The sequence below is a fragment of the Eleutherodactylus coqui genome, chromosome 2 (assembly GCF_035609145.1).
Source record: "Eleutherodactylus coqui strain aEleCoq1 chromosome 2, aEleCoq1.hap1, whole genome shotgun sequence".
Taxonomy (NCBI): Eukaryota; Metazoa; Chordata; class Amphibia; order Anura; family Eleutherodactylidae; genus Eleutherodactylus; species Eleutherodactylus coqui.
In genome coordinates, this window is record NC_089838.1 from 286,290,906 (window position 1) to 286,312,671 (window position 21,766).

The 21,766-nt window shown below is 46.9% G+C and overlaps 1 protein-coding gene across 1 annotated transcript; it reads right to left on the minus strand.

Moving 5' to 3' along the window:
* Positions 1 to 142: 142 nt before the first annotated feature.
* On the minus strand, positions 143 to 18,026 carry YKT6 (YKT6 v-SNARE homolog). Its single transcript, XM_066593161.1, has 8 exons — positions 17,899 to 18,026; positions 17,715 to 17,829; positions 13,961 to 14,043; positions 13,320 to 13,420; positions 12,445 to 12,549; positions 3,587 to 3,652; positions 2,745 to 2,846; positions 143 to 1,219 (listed from the first exon to the last, which is right to left on the minus strand). Exons 2-8 carry the CDS (start codon positions 17,816 to 17,818, stop codon positions 1,184 to 1,186), a joined length of 597 nt encoding a protein of 198 aa, XP_066449258.1. The 5' UTR covers positions 17,819 to 17,829; positions 17,899 to 18,026; the 3' UTR covers positions 143 to 1,183.
* Between the last annotated feature and the right edge of the window lie 3,740 nt (positions 18,027 to 21,766).

A 21,766-nucleotide genomic window follows, 5' to 3' on the forward strand; every position in this document is an offset into this window, starting at 1 on the left:
GATCAAACATTCATTGGGTAACAATGGCCATAAAAAAGGTACTGGAGGTACAGAGGTACTTTGGCTGGACATAGATGACTAAAAAGCATGAAAACATGAAATAAAACCCTGCTAGGCTAGTTGGAATGACACATGAACAGAATGCTTTCAAACATCTAAAAATGTGTTTTTATCAACGTCAGTATTTGGTACAGAAAGGTTCGGCCAATCTTTATTAAAATACAAGTTTATCAGAAATATATGTGAAAAAAAAAAAAGAAAAAAAAACAAAACAATCAATCCACTGGAGATCAGAATAAACACCCCAAAAATAAAACACTGGAACATCAATAACTTATCTATACAGCATGAGAATTCAACTGTCCACACGAAGGGGCTCCTCGGTGGAACGGGATCCATTGGTTGTTGAAGATTTGTTATTTTTTGGATAAGACAAGGTGGTAAAAAGAACGAGAAGATCTTCGGCATCAAAGACATAAGGAGTTATTTGCGGAGTGCAGCGTTCTGTTTGCTATGGATGCTCAGAATTAGTCGACTCATTTCATGATGGGCGCTCCAAGACAACAAAAAAAAAAAAAGTTTGCAAATACTACAGGGTTAACCACAGTTAAGACATGTCCGTGTTAATGGAGGAGAGGGGTGTTAGAAGAACCTTACACTAAGCAAGTGTACAAGTGTAATAGGAAGAAGCAAACTGACAATTAACCCATTGCCTCCCAGGAAGAACACATTAGGACTCAGTTAGTGTACAGCGTTACTACATTACAAATTACCAGGTCACTCAACATCACTCTGCAGCGTGGTGGCAGCGTAGAACACACAATGCATGGTGATACTTGGTATCACGTTAGATATCACAGGAATGTTTGCATTGGAACAGAAGATGGTCAGCACAATCCCCTGGGGATAGGGGGGGTGTCACTTGATACTGGGGAGGTGGGCCACAGACTTGAGAAACTTAGGTCTTGCAGTAAAAAGTGAACACATTAAAAGATAATGTTAACAAGATCCCCCCCTGATAATTGAAGGAAAAGAAAAAAAATTGACCTAAGGGCAGTAACCACCTATACTGCCCCCTGCTGGGGATAGGTAGGGCTGAGTGGTAGCTGATTTGGTGTGTCAGCCCTGATATTAGAAGGGTTTGCTCATTGTCTTTCATCCATTCTCCATCGCTGTGCGTCTATCACATGATTCCGCAGCATGAATTTTGCTTCCGTGCCTTAAAAAGAAAGGACAGAAGTTATAAGTCATAACAATATTAAAATATATGTTATGGTGTCAAATACAAGTTAGCACATTCTATGGCCACATTGTCATCACGTCAGTCATACAGAAGCAAAACAATTTCAAGATATTTCACTTTCAGTATTGCCTTAATAGGGGTTGTCCAGTTTAGAGAACTCGTTCTATATACCCGATAAGGGAATTCAGAGTTTCTGTGTTCAGGACTGTTCTGTATCATAAAGAAAACCCATTGATTCGAACGAAAACCGTAAAAAAGTAACTTTTTTTTCACACTTTTGACATGTCAAAAGTTTTGATCAGTGGGGCCCTGTTGCAGATACCCCTACTGATCGCCGAAACAAGGGGGCTGCAGCAGTCACCTGAGTGCTGAGCCCCTTTGTTGTTTGTTGGATCCTCTTAGCAGCCGAGGGCAGAGACATATAGATGTATAGACATCTATAGACCTCTACGTTTCTGTCTTCAGCTGCCTAGAGGAGCCAATGGGCACAGTGCATGGGTGTGATATCAAAAAGTTTGAAAAAAATAGTAATCTTTAAAGCATTATTTCCACCTTATAAGGATGGCATATCACTAGGATACAACCTATACTCAATGATCCATTTGGGTCTAAACTTTGGGACCCCCTGTGAGGTTTTGCCAGATTAAAGCTGATCACTGTAGCGACTATTGATGATAGTTGCTGGACCCAAAGTGTACAAAGCTACCATGGCAATTGAACAGCCCCCTGTGATCTCATGACCTTCAATCGCTAGTGATTGGCTGCAGCAGTCACATGTCCTGGTCATCAGTAACCAGGAAGGACAGATTGATTATGAAGCAATTTTAAGTAAGATACAAAACCCCTTTAAATCAACCAGCAACTGTTTTTAGGCAAGTTAAAACAAACAGATTAGTGAACGAATTCTCACTCATCACCCAGTTGTTGACCGTGTTTACACAAAACTCACTTATATTTGCTGTATCGAGCGACTATTTAGACACTTGTTGTCCCCATGTAAAGTCATCCTACGGAAACCTTTTTAACGAGCATATCATCAAAGCACCCTTCTAAAGGCCCATTTACACGGAGCGATGATCGCTCAAAAAAAAAAAGCGATCGTTTGAGCATAAATCGTTGCGTCTATACATGCGCCCATCATGCACTGCTAGCTGATCGTTAAATTCAGTCCAACCTAAAAAAAAAAAAAAAAAAACGGCGTTCGGACTTATCAGGAGTTCTCCACGGGTAGTTGTTTCCCGCAGGAGAACAAAAGAACTGAAAGCAGATAAGAGCCCTCTGGCTATTAACTGCATTCAGCTAAAGGCTTCATTTGCACCTTAATTGCCTTTAAGTAGCTGAGTAGCTACTTAAAAATTTATGCAAAATGATCGCTCAAAGCTTTCACTCATTTGAGCGATCATTGCTCCGTGTAAATGGGCCTTAACAAATACACATTATCCACACTGCACAATCCCCCTAATTAACACATGACTTCTATGGCAGAGTGGACATTACTCACTGTTTTATAGAAGGCCTTGGACTGGGTTCCTAGCACTTCTGATTTACTGACCAAGTCGTCCAGTTTCTCCCCGCGCTGCAGTAAGGACTCCATGGTGTTGTGCTGATAATGACAAGACAAACTCGTTACATACAAGCAAAGCAAAAACTGCAAATTGCATTATAACCAATCCCTGCAATGTGCTGCCCTCTACTGGTTGTCCTGCATTTGCTTCATGCTGTAGGGTGGTGTAAACTAGATACTTGCTAGGAATATCTAAACAGATTTACCCTCGGGCACAATAAATCTTTAATTTTGGCCGGCGCACTTACAATACTGTAAAGCATTAAAGGGCTTTTCCGGGACATTTAAAAAAAAAAAGGAGGGTTGAGACAAAGAAAAATTGATTACACATTTATCCCGGGGGCTCCCTCTACAACGTTACATACCCAGTGCCCACCGCACGGAACCCAGAAGCAGCGGGTAGTGACATGCCATTCATTGTGCATGTGACCGCTCAGCCACTCATAGACTCCAGCAGCCATTCTTCTATGGCTGCTGAAGTCTGTGAGTGGCTGAGTGGTCACATGTACAATGAATGGCATGTCACTACCCGCTGCTTCTGGGTTCTGTGGGGGCGAGCACCAGGGCTGCAGCGCTGGGCGGGTAGCCACTGGATAAGTGAGTCTTCAATATCTCTTCATTTTAACACCTCTGCTCAATTCTGGGTATTCTTCCACCATCCAGCTGAATTATATGGACGGACAGTGGAGCCTGAGGAATCCCCGTCAGTGGTTCTCCTATATCACCATCCTCAAAAGCAATGCAAATCATGTATGAATAATATACAATTCTATACTCACCAGGATGATTTTGGTTTCGTCCAGCTCAGCTTGTACTTTACTCATTGGATCAGCATCTCGAGGGTTCTGGAAAGACAGAACAGTCCAAACTTACCAACCACATCACAATGTTTTCCATCAACAGACCTGATACAGGAGATAGAGTTAAATTACTTGCAAGGGAGGCATTATCCTATAGAGAACACTGCTACAACTTAAGGCTCATTTACATGCAAAAATGATCTCAAACTATCATTCTCCCTATCTTTTGAGCGATCATTTTGCATAAGCTGCTAATAGGCACTAATGTCCATTAGTAGCTTATTATCTATATGTGCATGTAAAAGAGCCTCCATGAGCTGTATGCAGAGAACATGTGGTCCGTTATCTGTATACAGTTCCTTTGTTCTGCCAAGGGGCTGCAAGCCGAATATAAATGTAATCAGCGCTCCCCATGGAGAACACAGCATGTTCCGGCTGAACAATGGATTTTTGGCTCATCTAAAAATCATCGTTCAGTCAAAGAGTGAAAGATGGGAGCGTTTACACACGATTATCGCTCAAATGATGGCTTTTGAGCGAATTTTGAACAATAATCGTTGCATATAAATGGGGCTTAACTATGCCCATCAATTAACCCACCAGTGACTGCTTTGCTAGGTGGCATCATGTTGCACCTAATTAAAAGGGTATCAGCCACAACCCTTTGCAAAATATATTCTCTGGATCCTCCCAGCACTCCAGGTGATTTCATCGAGGTAGCTGCAGCCTCAGACGGGAGTTTCCCTTACAGCGTCCGCCGCAGGGGAGATGCAATATTATCAAGGCAGCCTTTCAGATGAACGGCCGTCCTGTAATACAAGGATGGGTCATAGTCCACCGGAACCGGGGTGCTCTTACACTGTTCCTGCTCATGGAGGGCGGCCCAATATTCATATGTTCTAAGTGAGAATGAGGGTTGTGACAGTTGGTGAAAAAAAAAAAACTATGGCTCCATTTTTGGTCTATGGTTGACAAAAATGTCCCCCCACCCCTCCCTGCATATCCCACATTTAGCTTCACTAGCTTAGTTTTGCATGGTGTTCCTGTCGGCACTAGTAAGTAGTACAGTTAAAGTTACATGAAAACACATTAACAGCTCGTACCATTTCTCACTTGTGTAACGCCCCTTTTACATGGGGGGGGGGATTTTATATGAACGAGCGCACGTCGTCATCGGAAGCTGTTTGCGCAGAATGTGTAGACAGGCAGACCGTCGTTGAGAATCGGCCACTGCTTAACATCCTATGTGAAACACTGAGCGGGGATCGTTTACACGTAACGAAAAAGCGAGGGAACCAGCAATGTTTTTTTTTATGCTGGCTGAAACTGAACGATAAACAAAAAGTGCATGATGGCTTTGCGTTTAGATGGAACGATTATTGCGCACGGTCGTTCATTTGAGCGGCAATCGTTACGTGTAAACGGGCCTTAACAAACACAGACTGTCACTGAATGTGTTTCAGGTCATCAGTAATTGATAAAAATAGGAACGTTTTACCATTTTCCTACACAGAAGGCGAATGTTTACAGCTCTCCGGATCCTCCTCCTAACGATATAATAACCGCTCTGATCCTCTGCCCCAGTAAGGCACAGAACAACAAGCTCAGGGGAATCCATGTCAGCAGCTGCTGCAGACAGGAGCAGCGGCTCCTCTCCATACAACCCAACCTAGTGCACAGCGCGAGCTGGAAGTGACTGCGGGCCGAGTGCCACGACCACCGCACCACATACAACCCAACCTAATGTACAGCGCGAGCTGGAAGTGACTGCGGGCCGAGTGCCACGACCACCGCACCACATACAACCCAACCTAGTGCACAGCGCGAGCTGGAAGTGACTGCGGGCCGAGTGCCACGACCACCGCACCACATACAACCCAACCTAATGCACAGCGCGAGCTGGAAGTGACCGCGGGCCGAGTGCCACGACCACAGCACTACATACAACCCAACCTAGTGCACAGCGCGAGCTGGAAGTGACCGCGGGCCGAGTGCCACGACCACCACACACAACCCAACCTAGTGCACAGCGCGAGCTGGAAGTGACCACGGGCCAAGTGCCACGACCACAGCACTACATACAACCCAACCTAGTGCACAGCGAGAGCTGCAAGTGACCGCGGGCCGAGTGCCACGACCACCACACCACATACAACCCAACCTAGTGCACAGCGCGAGCTGGAAGTGACCGCGGGCCGAGTGCCACGACCACCACACCACATACAACCCAACCTAGTGCACAGCGCGAGCTGGAAGTGACCGCGGGCCGAGTGCCACGACCACAGCACTACATACAACCCAACCTAGTGCACAGCGCGAGCTGGAAGTGACCACAGGCCGAGTGCCACGACCACCGCACCACATACAACCCAACCTAGTGCATAGCCTGAGCTGGAAGTGACCGCGGGCCAAGTGCCACGACCATAGCACTACATACAACCCAACCTAGTGCACAACGCGAGCTGGAAGTGACCACGGGCCAAGTGCCACGACCACAGCACTACATACAACCCAGTCTAATGCACAGCGCAAGCTGGAAGTGAAAGCAGGCCGAGTGCCACGACCACAGCACTACATACAACCCAACCTAGTACACAACGCGAGCTGGAAGTGACCACGGTCCAAGTGCCACGACCACAGCACTACATACAACCCAACCTAGTGCACAACGCGAGCTGGTAGTGACCACAAGCCAAGTGCCACGACCATAGCACTACATACAACCCAACCTAGTGCACAACGCGAGCTGGAAGTGACCACGGGCCAAGTGCCACGACCACAGCACTACATACAACCCAGTCTAATGCACAGCGCAAGCTGGAAGTGAAAGCAGGCCGAGTGCCACGACCACAGCACTACATACAACCCAACCTAGTACACAACGCGAGCTGGAAGTGACCACGGTCCAAGTGCCACGACCACAGCACTACATACAACCCAACCTAGTGCACAACGCGAGCTGGTAGTGACCACAAGCCAAGTGACACGACCACAGCACTGCATACAACCCAACCTAATGCACAGCGCAAGCTGGATGTGACCACGGGCCGAGTGCCACGACCAAGGATTTATAGTCGACATCTAGAAACGTTCCCCATGATAGAAAATAATTGACACGCATCCACACACTTCACGATCTCATTGCAAGGGGGCCGTTAGGAATCATCGATTAGGGAATTTAAAAGACGTTTTAAGAATTGACAGCAGCATTTAAAGAGTTAACAGCCAAATCTACTGATGGCGGCTATTGCAGCTACAGGTCAGCTGTCAAAGACAGCGTAAACCAGCCATGTACGGACTAGGCTCGGTTCCTGAACCTGCTCCATACAAACCTCATGCCCCAGGACGTACATATGCATCTTGGACTGTAAAGGGATAAAAGTGGTTCTCCAGGACTTTTATCTTCAATGATCTATCCTTAGGATAGGTCCTCAATAGCTGATGGGTGGGGATGCCTGCCTATCAACTGATCGCTGGGCCCACTGTCAGCACAGATAGCACTGGAAGCAGACAGCGCTGTTCATATTGCAGCGGCCAGGTTCGGTACTGCAGGCAAAGCTTCTATTGAATTCAACAAGAGCTGTGCCTGCAGTATCATACTGGACAGTTGCAATGTTAACAGTGCTATCTGCTTCCAGTGCTGTCCGGCGATCTACCCAAGAGGTGGACTCCCACCTGAGAACAGGTCACTGATCGTAAAAGTCCTAAAAAAAAAAAATTTTAACACCACAGGATTTGCAGTTATGTCCTGTGCATTTGTGGTTTGTATGGTGAGGGATTGGGGGTCGATCCGGCTCCATACAATGCAGGTTCCGGCTGTTTCTTACAGCTGACACCTGTCAGAAACAGCTGCAAGCAGCACCTCAACTGATCACCGCTGCTATCCCTTTAAGTGCCACAGTCAATTCTGACAGCAGCATTTAAATGCCCCAATCAATGTTCTGTAGTTCTAAATGGCCCCTGGGGATGAGATCACACGGTACTGTTCGGTTGTCATGGCAGCCAGGGGCCTTCTGAGAGTCTCCAGGGCTGCCATTGCAGATTGCCTATCAAGGCATGCCTATTATGTGGCTTGATAGATAGAATTACATGATACCGTGATCTGACAGGCAATGGTATTACAGCATACTGCAGGTACGATCAAACAACTGCAAGTTCATGTCCCCAATGGGGACTAATGGGGAAAAAACAAAACAAAACAGGTTTTACTAAATAAAAAAAGTTCAAAACATATTTGGTAATGCGGATCCGCGGGCGGGAGAAGAGTTAAAATCCGCTGCGGATTTTAATTCTTCTTTTGCCTGTGGACATGAGGCCTAAGGGTTTTTTGTGAATTAGTCCCGCCCCTGCCCCGCCTCTCCCCATTGCAAATAGTGCAGAGGGGGCGGGAGCTCAGTTCCTGCTCCTGGCTCTTCCATCCCCCCCCCTGCAGATGAGGACACCATATATCGGCTCGGCGTAGAAACCCAGCCGATATACGTTCGTCTGAATCCAGCCTAAGGGCGGATTCAAACGACCGGCCAATATAAGGCGTCTCTCTCTGCAGGGGGTGGAGGCTGGAAGAGCTGGGAGCAGTGCTCTGAGCTCCTGTCCCCTCTCCGCCCCTCTGCACTATTTGCAATGAGAGGAGGCGGCATGGGGGCGGGGCTAAACATGAATTATCCCCGCCTCTCCTCATTGAAAATAGTGCAAGGGGGTGGAGAGGAGGCAGAGAGGGGGCGGGAGCTCAGTTCCTGCTCCTGGCTCTTCCATCCCCCCCCCCCCCCTGCAGACAAGGACACCGTATATCAGCTCAGCGTAAAAACCCAGCCAATATACGGTCGTCTGAATCCAGCCTAAAGTTGTGTCATTTTTGCTACAGTGGGTTCAGCATAGAAACAAAACTCCCCCAAAGATGGAGGAATTGCACTTTTATTTTCCATTTAACACTAATTTTTTTTACTCCGTACATTGTATGGTACATTACATAATACCAATGAAAAATACAACTCGTCCCCCAAAAAACAAGCCCTCAGACATCTACGCTGATGGATAAATAAAAGAGTTATTGGTTTTCTGAAAATGGGGGGGGGGGGGGGGGGGAGGGGGAATGAAAATGAAATTAATAAAAGGGGTGGTCCTTAAGGAGTAAAAGAGTGAAATGACAGGCAGTAAGCGTTAACACATCTGAAATACCAGTCATGAGATGGTAAGAGGTCAGACCGCTCTTCCCATGAAAGGAGAACCAGCTGCACTAACCATTACTCATTTAGTAATATAATTATAATCACATGGGCCAGAAATCCACATTCCACACCCACATTCTTGGTGTGTAGAACACAGGCTAGAAACACACCCTTACCGGGCATTAAAGATGGCCATGCCAGCGGGTTAAAGATGGATACTCCAACACTGACAGGACTCGGCCGTATACACAAACACACCGCGGCACAGAATGGCAGATTCCCTGGGTAGCGCTATCATACCGGTAAGATACTTTTACATGGGGCGCTTCATCACGAGATAGTCGTCCCAGCGATCATTACCCCTGTGCTTTCACACAGGAGAGATGATTGCTCGCATAATGGAGGCAGAGCGCGGCGGAGATCTCTTCCGGCGGCCACAGCCACGCGCAATAAACGGGCGTCAGTTATAGATGAACCAGTCCCTTTTACACGGGCCGACAGTCGTTTGGTTTTTAGTTGAGCTGAAAACCAAGCAACTACAATAAACGAGCAATTCTCGCTCACCTGCCCTGGCGGGTCCTGCAATTGCCTTTTATGCAATCACTCGGGCAGCTGTCCACTCGTGTAAAAGTACTTAGCCGTGAGTTTTGGAGCGGCTTGGCCGCACACATTTTCCCGTTGTGGCTGGCGCTCCCACAGAGGAAAGCGCGTCCGCAACGGGGAAAAAAAAAAGGGACATGCTGCGGCCGGGGTATCCGCGCCGCAACACAGGCTTCAAAGTGACGGATTCACCATCCTGTGTGGATTAAATTTCTGACAAATCTCGTCCACATGGCTGGCCAAATTTCGGGATTAGCGACCGCAGGCGGATTTGCTGAGGCGAAATACCGGATGGAATTTTCTCGGCAAATTCGCCCTGTGTGACCCCAGCCTAACAATTCTCTATAGAGGTTGCAGCTCAAAACACACAGTTAAAGGGGTTGTCTGGGAGCTTTATTATTGTGTATGCTAGTATAAACTGCAAGATATTAAACTGAACTATACTCACATGTGTAAGGTCAGAGCAGATCACATGCGTGTACGGGACCGTTCACATCTGCACTAAGGAACAAAAGAACTGCACCCCTCTTATAAAGGAACCAAAAGGCCCCAAATGGCCCCCATTGACTATAATGGAGTCAGTTTCCATCCAGCATGTTATAGGATAAAATAGCTCTGCATGCTGCGGACAGGTGATCAATAGGATTTCCCTGGAAAACTCGCTTAAAAAGGAGAGTACAGGTCAGCTTAATAGTTCATAGCCATGTTGTTAGCCAAATAGCTGTCTGCTGACTTCACCATAAACATCCACACATGGCTGAGCATGCACAGTTATCTCCAAGGGGCAAGGGTAATAACTAGGGATGAGCGAGTATACTCGCTAAGGCACTACTCGTCCGAGTAATGTGCCTTAGACGAGTCTCCCTGCTCGTCCTTAAAGATTCGGGAGCCGCCGCGGAGCTGCGGGGGAGAGCGGGGAGATCGATCTCTCTCTCCCTCCCGCTCTCCCCTGCTCCATGCCGCAACTCACCTGTCAGCCGCAGCGGTCCCCGAATCTTTATGGACGAGCAGGGAGATACTCGTCTAAGGCACATTACTCGGACGAGTAGTGCCTTCGCGAGTATACTCGCTCATCCTTAGTAATAACCCACAGCCAGACGCCTCCGGTAGCAGATTATCTTCCGTGGAAGCAATGGGAACCCAACATCTGCCACCCCGAGATAGTCAGTTGTACCAAAACAATCAGAAAACTTACTGCTATATGAAGCTCAGCAGGTTTTATTCTATTTTACTGTTCCAAGCTACAAGGTTATGAGATTTGGAAGAGTTTAACATTTTTTTTTAAAGCCTGAAGCAGAACCCTGCGCAGGTCCAAAAAGCTTGCATTAACGTCATGTGTTTTTGTTAGCTATTAAAAGGTATCATAATCTACAAGAATCCTTGGTTTCTCTTGCTGGGAACAATCCCACTTTGCTCTACTGGCTAACACGGTACCAAACTTCTCTTTAGACAACACACAGCCCTGTTATAGCCTATGAGGCTAATGATGTACACGACTTTTTACATAGCAACAATCCTGTAAGCTGTACAGGAGGGGCATTCATTGGTTGTAACTGAGCCAACTAGTTTGCCGTTTAAAGACCATCTTGAAGAAGACCCCATTTAAGAAGCCTTGTCTTGGAGAAAGTTTTCCATGGAAGGAAAATTCCACTTTAAAGAGTATGTAGAAACTAAAGACATTTTGCTACCTCATAGTAGTTATGATGTGCCATTAATGTCTGACTCATGATTGCCTAATTAATAGGACCTTCACGGATGCTTAAGGTCCTTTTACATGGCCCAATTATTGGGCACAAACATTCCTCTAAACTTTCTGGGCATTGTAAAAGTGCAATGAACAAGCAAACACTTGCTTGTCAGCCGACAGGTAATCTTCATCAAGCATAAAAACACTCACTTATTGTCTATACACGTCCCCATGTGAACGGGGAGATTTACAGCTAGCGTGTGTGTGTGTGTGTGTGTGTGTGTGTGTGTGTGTGTGTGTGGCAATGATTTGTCCCCATAAGCTGATTCTCGGCCCGTTTCAAAGAAAATGAAACACACAAATTGACCACTCATTACATCGGGCTGAAGAATCCAGGTGATGTTAAAAAAAGAAAAAGACCCTTAGGCTTCTTTCCCACGAGCGTATAGCGGACGCCATTTTCACAGTCGGCCGATAGACACTACCATCTGTGGCATTAAAGCTCCTGAACAGGCGCACAAATCTAACAATAGTGCGCCCGTTCACACGGCATGGTCCCTGGAACATATACGCCGAGGCTACCATGCCGTCGCCCCTTTCCCCTCGCTCACCCTCACAAGCTCATCTTTGCTCTCCTCCCCGCTCGCTCTTTGCAATGGGAGGAGCGGGACAGGGGCAGAGCCAAGTGTCCCCCGTCCCGCTTCCTCCCATTGCTGGCTGCGGACAAGGGTAGGGAAGGGGGCGGAGCCAAGCTTGTCCACAGCCAGCAGCCTTTTTATTTCTCCATAATCTTTATAAAATGGTAGGCTACATTTCGGCCCATAATAAGCCTTTACCAATCCCCCCCCCCTCCCCACATTGCAAAGAGCGAACGGGGAGGAGAGCAGAGAGAGGGAGTTTAGCAGCCACACTGCTCAACTCCCTCCCACCTCCGGACGCTGTCATGGGCTCCCATAGGAGCAGATGCAGCGGCCGACGTATTCCGGCGCAAAAGATGGTTCCAGGACTATCTTTTGGGCCCACTGTAAAAACGTCCAGCGCTATATTGGCCGGCCGGGCGCTTTTACGTCTCAGGAATACGGCCACGTGATCTGATGCATTGGAATCCAATGCATCCGATCACAGTGTATATTGGCCGACCGTGAAAACAGCAGGCCGATATACGCTCGTGGGAAAGAAGCCTTACATTGAAGGTACAAAGCCTCTACAGATTTTTCTTTGCCATCTACCCCTTTATGATTATTAGAAGGGCATGTGCCTCTATCACATAAATAGGTGCTGCTATCATTCAAAGGGTACAACAAAGCTGCCAATAGAGGGAGATGAAACTCATAGTACAATGGACATTAAAGAGCTCATGTCAATTAGAAGACTAATTCTCTTACTTGGTACTTAGCAAGGTAACAGTCCAATGCATTGTACTGAATGGTGGCCGGAGAACCGGATGGCCAGTCTATTCTATCCACCTGGGTGGCAAACTCCTCAAGAACCTGAAGATATGGAAGAGATGAGAATCATAAGTTACAAATCAATGCAGTCCCAATAGCAGAATGCCACTATATAAATGTCTGTGGTGCCCTATATGGTACGGTCAGATTACATACTGTCTGCTACATCAATGTATTTTCCTCCATGGATTTATCTGGGTGTTAGAAAGAGGCTTTAAACATAATGCATATTAAGGAGTACGATCATTACAGCTGCTCTTAAACCCAGAATTACTATCTAAGGACCCGTTCGCACTTTGCTATGACCTCTGTCCAGGATTCCCATTGGGGCTTCGGTTTAAAATACCAAGAAAGGGATAGGTCTCCATTTCGGCATGTTTTGCTGGTAGTTTCTGGCATTCTATGCCTGAAAGAACTGCGCAGTCCACCAGGTTATTCCTTCAGGCCCAAATGGTATGGATTCTGATGCAGATCTTTCCTCTGGGGAAAATCCAGATTTTCACATGTGAATGCACCATTAGGCTACATACACATAGGCGAGCACCTGCCAACATGCGGTGATTTAAAAACGCCTCGCATCGCTTCTGCAAAATTGTGATTCTCAGGCATATATTTCAGAGAATCGCAAGTGTTTCCCATTGATTTCAATGTAAAACATCACATCACATGGCATGGCATGTGAGTGCCATGCAATATCTTTCAAGGTCCCATTGGAAACAATTGGTGAGGAGTTCCAAGGGAACACCGGAAGATATAAAAATCACAGCATGTTCTCCCTTGCAGCATAATCATCCTTACCAAAACCATCTTACCTTTTCCAGGAGGGTAAAGCAGACTCTCTGAGGGTACTCTGCATCAGCAATCACTACCCCTGCCAGGGAGTCATTCCGCACATACACGTGGCAAAGGTACTCTGTATAAGGATACAAAACAACATAATATACATTACAGCCATCTAGAACATTGCTATGCACAGACTTATAAACCAGATTCCATGACGCTCCTTCCTTGAACATCAAAGGGTTCTGTGAGCGAATTGACCTCCTCTTACGGTTTTAGCATCTGATAATCAAAAGTGGTTGTCCCATCAATTGAAGTTATCCCCCAGCCACTATATGGTCGGTGGGGGTCCGACAGCTAGGATGCAACAGATCCTGAGAATGGGAGTCCCAAAGGTTGAGCATGAACAATACCATTTCATAAGGACCACCGGAGATAAACACTTGTACTCCATCTCTGGCAGTGCCATCAAAATGAAGAGTGGTAATGGTCATACTCAACCACTTCTCCATTCAGGGACCCTCGGGTCTCTCGTTCTATGGATAAGTAGGGATCAAAATGGCTGGATCCCCACCAATCAGATAGCTGTCCCCGATCTTGTAGGCTTCATATGGTGGGACAACCTGTTTAATAAAACCAAACCTCCAAGCCCCAGTGATTACTACACGCCTACCTTGTTCCTTCACTGACGAGCGGCTCCCCTTGTCTGATCGCTCCACAATCAGCTGGCTGGTGAACGTCATAAACTCTTGTACACTGCAAGCAGCGGATAGACTTAATTATCAAAACGTACCATGACCCCTGATAAAACTAGCACATGACGCTTATCATTATAGCACAAGGAATGGCGCCACAAGAGTCACAAAGAATAGAAGCAGAGAATCCTTAGAGAATAGGACCATCAAACTATTAAAGGCCTCTAGTCTACACAGAAAACGTGGAATAAAATGTAAACCAAGAAAGAGTCTGCGAACTATTTCCTGCATAGTCATATTATCGTCTTGAGTTTTTACAGGCCGCAGTTACAGAAGTCTTCTACAGTCTTCCCGACAGAAGTATTACCATTGAGACACTTGGCCTTAGTCGATGCGATCAGCTGACAAATGATTGTTTGACGGCCGATTGTGGACATTATACAGGGCAACGATTGGGAACTGTTCATATGCGAACTTCAGAGCAAGTTTACCCCCACTTGGGACCCCCAATTATTACCCAGATAGGAGAGTCACTATGTAAGAGCATCACCTGTTCTCTCAGACCTCAGGCCTAGATTTTCCTGAGATCTCCAGCCCATTCTGCCTCCATTCAGTGAGTGATAGGCCCCTGGGAACACCTCAGCCAATCAGCACAGCCCTTTCAGGAGGCAGGGATTTTTAAATCCCCACCTGCTGAAAGAGCTTAACAGCAGTGCAGGGGAGCCAGCCGGAGAACGCGTCTGAGCGCTGGAGAGGTGAGTAAATTTTTTTTTTTTTTTAAACACTTATTGATGATTATCGGGGAAGGGCTTATATTTCAAGCCCTTCCCTGATAATCATACTGCAGGGCTTGGCAGAAAGCAGTGCTTTGAATAGAATCGGCAGCAGTGCCGATCACATTGAAAGCAATGGGATAGAATGCCACAGCTGTGGCAGAAGTCCGCGGCAGAGGATTCCTTCAACCCCGCGGTCTCCCTATGTTGTCAATGGGGCTAGCGCTGCTGCAGCTGGCCCCATTGAAAGCACTAGCGATATGCCGGTTCTATTCCGGCATCTTTCTTGCGCTGCAAGGCGAGAGTTTTCTCGTGCTCTCGCAGCGCAAGAAAGAAAGAAAGAAAATATCGCCAGTGAGCGTCCACCCTTAAAGAGTTAGAATTTTTTTTTACGAGTCAGTGTTTGGGTGGCTATTTATTATTCATGCGTCATTTTTTTCTGGCATTTTTCAAGTTCTACGGAGAAGACTAAGCAAAGACACCGGAAAAAAAAAATACAACAAACCTATAGCCTGCTGAGACGGCAAATTAAAAAAAAAACACTGACACAAATAAAGCACGACAAATGGAAAAACTAAAAAGTCACAAAATAAAATTAAAAATACACAATTTGTAGTGTTTAATATTTCCATATTGACTTGTAGCTAATATCTGGCAGCAGTTTACTTTTTTTGCAAAAAAAAAAAAAAGATACAGCAGCCAAAAAACGTACAGGAGTTTGCAGAGTACAATTTATTTTTTTTTAAATGCCCAGGCATGTGATAAATTAACAAAAGGGTCAGTGCTTACCTCCTGGGAAACACAGGAGCTGCTCCAGGGAAGATCTTGCTGTCAGCACAGACTTGAAGTCAGGTGACCGCTGCAGCCAATCAGAGGCTACAGGGTCACCATTCTGAAGTCCCGGCATAATGGTGTCCAGGATGTGACACTGCGACCTTTGATTGGCTGCAGCGGTCACCTGATTTCAAGTCTGTGCTGACAGCGGGATCATCACCTGGCTGTTTCCCAGGAGGAGGTAAGCTCGGCCTCTTGTTATTTTATCACATGCCTAACCATTTCAAAAAGGTTATTTATACTTGAACGACCCTTTCAATAAAAACGGCTACAAAGCGACAGATGTCGCACAATATCAAATTGTGTAAAAGTCGCCTGATTCGCCCGTGACCTGACGTCCCACCACAGCTTCACCGCTGGAATTTGGATATTTAGAAAAACAAAACTGGCAAAGTTCAGAAAAGTCGTGGTCATGTGCGCCTTACATTCACGCGTACGGTGGATTTTCTGCGACTGTCACATTAGGTCGCAGGCTGCAATGCAAACCCAGTTAACAATAAGACGTCATTGACAACCATCAGACATGACGTCACGCGACGGCTCGCCATGTGGCCCCCGCGTTACTATAGCTTATGCCAGAAACGTGAAACAACTCTGTGGGAAACTCGCAGGCGCAATGTTGCGAACTACTTGTATGTATGAAACGCTGTTTGTATTCTGGACTCCACAGAAGTGCCGGAGTATTGCAGTGCACGGCGGCCCCTGTCCTTGCGGGAAGCATAGCCATGCGCTGAGCGGGTTTTGGCGTTGCATTTTGCCAGAATCTGATCTATATTATCATGGCTGAAACCCACGCCAGCTCACCCACTTCTGTGTGGCGCACGCAGGCGCCATCACATCTGACGGACGTATTACCAGGCTGGCACCTCCATACGTTTTTCACAGGCGCATATTTTAGAGCTCTCCGCACTGCCTCCATTCACACAGGTGAGTGCGATAACGTGTGATGTCCCCGCAGATGCGGGAAAACTCGTATCGCACGCACATGCAAAGTTTTTGCCGGTTGACTGAAAACAACGAGCTAATAGCTCAATGTTCCGGAATTCCGCAGCGTAAAAGAAACCGGTGGCATGCTCTAATTGCCGCGGGAATACACGCGTCCGGCTTATATTGTAGTCAATGGAAGCCGTCTGTTACACTATACGTCCGCTGTAGCACAGCAGAAGTATCGTGTGAATACGCGCCCACCACGTAATCCCGCACTGCCGGAGGGTCATGCGCTGTACTGCGCATGCGTTCCGGCTCTAGGGACGGGAATGATGCGGTGGATCCGGGAGGTGAGTATGGGGGTTTTGGGGGGAGGCGTCGTGGCGGACTCCACTGCGATAGTCCGCTAGTGGAGTCTGCCACGGCTGTGGCATGAGGCCTCAGTCGGTGCAGAAACCTTCTTTCCTCTAGACGTAAAGGGCGCCCCCTTTTTTTTCTTGCAGCACTGCGATACGGGAAAAAAAATAAAGAACTAAAAAAAAAATATATATATCGCTCATGTATATGGCCTATTCAAAAGAATAGGGTTCATATTCGTGCGCCCCAACGCGATTTTCATGCATGTGTGAAAGCAGCTTTAATAATTAGGACTCCTGTGTGAAAGCGCTGGAGCGAGGACCATTGGGGCGGCTGTTGAGCACTTGAGCGCCCGCCGACTGTCCTTAGTAACAGGACCTCTAGGACGCTCTCACACAAACGTATTTAAAGCATATTACACGCCCGGGTTTTGCGCACGTATTACGCCGTACCAATCGCATACACGCTAAGATAGCATATGGGGTTTATCGGCAAGCAGCAATTGCGCAGAAAGCACGCCCATGGCATTCAAGTATAAAAGAAAGCTGGTGGCAGGGTGCCATAATACCAACGTACGAAACCGCGGTCTAGTTAAATCCACCCCCTGCGGATGAAACCACCCAGCAGCGATCGCCTAGTTGGTACGGGCAGCGGACCCAAAGCAGTCAGATTGCCTCCCATGTTGTACCCATTGGAATCAAGTGACTCCCTGACAGTGCCACCAGCACCCGGGCACTGCCATTCAGGATACTGGAAAAGCTGAGTGGGAACGGCGGGGCGGACGGAAGAGGGCGCAGCGACTTGTCCATGGGGGCCGTGTAATATCTGCGGTCTCCCTTACCTGGATCTCTGGAAGAAGCTGAAGGAGGACACATCGTAGGCACTTTTCAGCAGATGGACCTTGTAGTCTCCCTTATACAAAACACTCAGGCTGTACAGCTTCATGGTTCCTCCTCCTGTAGGGGGCACAATAACTAGTCAGCTACAGACATGGCCACCACTACACACAGCCGGCACCTCCTCACCTGGGCTCCGCTCTCCTCCCTCCTCTCTACTTCTCGCTGCTCCCGGCCTCGGAAGCGGCCCTTCCCGTTACACGTCACAAACCGGAAACGCGTCCGTCGCTAAACTGGTTCCGCCCGGAAGAAGATGCCGTCCACTTACTGCTGGAGGGGAGGTCCCTGGCATTATGGACTGAGCTCAAGAGAGGGCGCCGCTGACATAGAGTGTGGTAGTCATACCGGGCGGGTAGAGGAGGTGCCAGGGCCTCACCAGCCTGAGGGCACGGAGCGTCTCCTAGCAACCACGGCCATTATGGCGGCCATCACACCTGCGTTAGTCAGGGTTTCTGTCTCTGCTCTATTTTTGGAGGAGAGAAACTGAAGGCCGGGTTCACATCTGCGTTGGAACCCGGGCTCACACGGGCGCTTTTTTCCGTACTTACCGCGGTGTTTTGAACGCCGCAATATAATGCTATTATTAATTTCATGGGAGCCTCGCAGACATGCGCCTGATTGCAACACTATTTAGCGCCACAATTTTCGAATGGAGTCTGCTCCATCTTTGACGTTTGGTACGCCTCATCAATAATGTGTGCTACACCTCGCTGTCGGCCGCGGGGAGCTGCAACCGAAAACGAAAGTAAATTCACGGCAAGGCGCCACGATTGAAATTGAGACGTTTTGTCGCGCTGCTGCTTGAGAGCGGCCTCAGAGGTATAACCGATCCGACACAAAATACCGCAGGAAATCGCTCTGCATGCCGCGCTTTGTCTTCAGGAAAAATACTGGACGGCTCAGCGGAAACGAACGGACTCCATTATAGTCAACGCAGTCTGTACGGCACTGTTCGGTTCTGCCATAAGATGGACGGGATTCCCCGGATGGAGCAGGAAGACGCAATCCCTGCCGCAGATGTGAAAGCTGCCTAAAGGCTCCCGCACACGTGTTTTTGTTTTTTTTACGCAAATATCAGTGGGACTTTCTAATGTTAAAAACGCATCGCACAAAAAACGCAAAGCGCCGACTTGTGATGCGATTTTAACATTAGAAAGGCCCACTGACAATCGCGTTAAAAAAACGCAAGTGTGTGAGATCCCTATAACTGATCCCATTTGCTTCCATTCTGTAATTTTTCACGTTTTTTTTTTTTTTACAGAAAAATAACGCTCCAGACTGCGATATTTTTCTGTTAAAAAAAAAGAAATCTGATTGGTGGCAAACAAGCTTTTCCATTTAACTTTTTTTTTTAAAAAAAAAACCCCATTGAAATCGGGGGGAAAAACTGAGCAAAGACGAAAACCCCTGAACGGAGTCCTAACGCCACTATCAGATCTGCATTGGGAGTTCCGTTTTTCTGCTCCGTTCAGAAAGCAGAAAAGGAGAATCCGCTGGCCAAAACGCCTTATGACAGAACTAACAGCGTCCGTTGACTATAATGGCGTCCGTTCGGTTTCCGCTCAGCTGCCCGCCATTTTACCGGAAGACTTTTTTTCTGGTATTTTGTGTCATATCTGTGACAGAACCTCCGAATGGAGGTTTTAGGGCAGATGTGAACCCCTGCCGTGTATATGGCGATGCCATCCGACAATTACAGTGGCCACCCGCCTGTATCTGCCTGGGCTCTTCACCCACCTCTATGCCCCCCAGGGGTTGAAGTCTGCTTTTTTACCTCCATAAATCTACCCAAACATCTCGGACAAACGTATTTGACCAGCGAATTCTAAAACCAAAGCCACCTGTTGTGCCCGCTGCCCAACCATGGCTGTGCCGTCTAACTTTCCACAACCGTGCCTGTCAACTTATAGATGGCAATGCCATCCAGCAACTACTGTAGCCTCCATCCTGTACATACCTCTGCTCTACAACCACCTCTGTGCCACAATGATGCCAACCAGATTTTTTTTCCCTACAATCCAAAAATCCTGATATTTTCTAATCAGCAAATTAGAAAGCCAAAATGAATAATTCTAATGACCGGCCAAGTACCCAAAAAATCGCCACTGCATACATTCTAACTAAGGATGAGCAAGTATACTCGCTAAAGCACTACTCGCTCGAGTAATGTGCCTTAGACGAGTATCTCTCTGCTCGTCCCTGAAGATTCGGGGACCGCTGCGGCTGACAGGTGAGTCTCGGCGGGGAGCGGGGAGAGCGGGCGGGAGAGAGGGAGAGAGAGATCTCCCCTCCGTTCCTCCCCGCCCCCCGCCGGCCCCCGAATCTTCAGGGACGAGCAGAGAGATGCTCGTCTAACGCACATTACTCGGACGAGTAGTGCTTTAGCGAGTATACTCGCTCATCCTTAATTCTAACCCTTTAGTAACTGGTGTATTTTGGGTCCTAATGCCAAGACAACTTTTTATTTTCATCATTACCTTTTTTTATTTTTCTGCAATTCCCAGAGAAGTTATCAAAATTGGGGTTATTTAGTTTAGAAAAAAAAGGCTAATAACTATGTATGGATATATGAGGGGGCAATACAGAGATCTCTCCCATGATCTGTTTATGCCAGGACTGTGACTGTAGCAAGGGGGAGCCCTCTATGTCTAGAGGAAGGAAGGTTTCTACACCGACATAGAAGGGGGTTCTTTACTGTAAGAGCAGTGAGACTGTGGAACTCTCTGCCTGAGGACGTGGTGATGGCGAAATCACTAATACAGTTCAATAGGGGCCTGGACAGCTTCTCTGAGTGTAATAATATTACATGTTATATCACTGATTACTTCGGAAGGGTCGGTGATCCTGGATTGTTCTGATTGTCGTATTGGAGTCGGGAAGGATGGAATATTTTTCCCTTAAATGAAGAGAATTGGCTTCTACCCCATTGTTTTTTTTCTTCCGCTGGACCAACATTGCATGACGACAGACTGAACTGGATGGATGTCTTTTTTTCAGCCTAATAGATTATGTTACTATGTCAATATAGCTTGTTTTTTGTAGAATAAGTTGTATTTTTAATGGCACCACTTTGGGTACATATACTGTAATAAAAAGTCTTTTTTAGGGGACTGGGATGGAAAATCTCCCCAGAAATCTCACCATTGTTCTTGAGTCATGTTTTTACGGTGTTCCACATATGGTATAAATAACACAATAAATGTATTCTCTGGAGTAAAAGGAAAAGAGCAGCCGAAACATATCATCACTCCTTTTGTTGTAGATGACCCCGTTGCTGAAAAGAAGGTAGGGAAATGAGAGAGCGCGGTGAGGAGTGGTTAAAAAAATGGGTTTCCTGTAGACATACCATGTCAGCGTGGACGCTTTTATAATAACGAAAAGCTTTGGATCGTTTATTGGGGGAATTAAAACCCTGTACATTATGCAAAATAATTTTTAAATCCATGGGAGGATGTATAAGAAGTTACGAAAAATGGATAATATCCAGGGGCCCCTGCCCCAGCCCTGAGAGAGAAGAAGGGAGGGAGAAGAGGGAAGAGGGGGGTGGATGGCCAATATAGAAAAGTAACATCGGAGACAATACAAATAACGTCTAGTAAAAGCTGCTGTGGTAGTCATAGCAACAACTGCTAACGGTAACGGCACACTCACTGCAGTGGTGCCAGAGAGGAACTGATGGTTATAATGGGAGGTGAAAGTTAAAAAAAAGTGAGGAGACCCCCCTCTTTTGGGGGGAACATAAAGGTAAAAAGCAGAGGGGCTAAGAGAAAAGGACAAGCAGAGAAGAGACTGGTAGGGAGGACAAAACAACAAAGAAAAAAGGAAGAGGAAGTTGGGAACGTACAACTTTTAACACCCTATTAAACATGTGGCAGATCAATTACCAGTCAATTATTAGCTTTCAACTGGATTGTGAACCTGCCACTGTAACATAAGACCATTCATACATTACTTAGGTCCTACTGTTGAACTGATAATGGGCAAAGTAGTCATTCAA

Bases quoted from the DNA above. Each gene is read 5' to 3' on its own strand.
- YKT6 (XM_066593161.1), bottom strand. From the start codon at position 17,818: ATGAAGCTGTACAGCCTGAGTGTTTTGTATAAGGGAGACTACAAGGTC. The intron at 3,653-12,444 runs GTAAGAGAATTA...CTGTCTTTCCAG, and splicing joins GTTACCTTGCTAAGTACCAA to AACCCTCGAGATGCTGATCC. The intron at 2,847-3,586 runs GTGAGTATAGAA...TGTCATTATCAG, and splicing joins ACGAAACCAAAATCATCCTG to CACAACACCATGGAGTCCTT.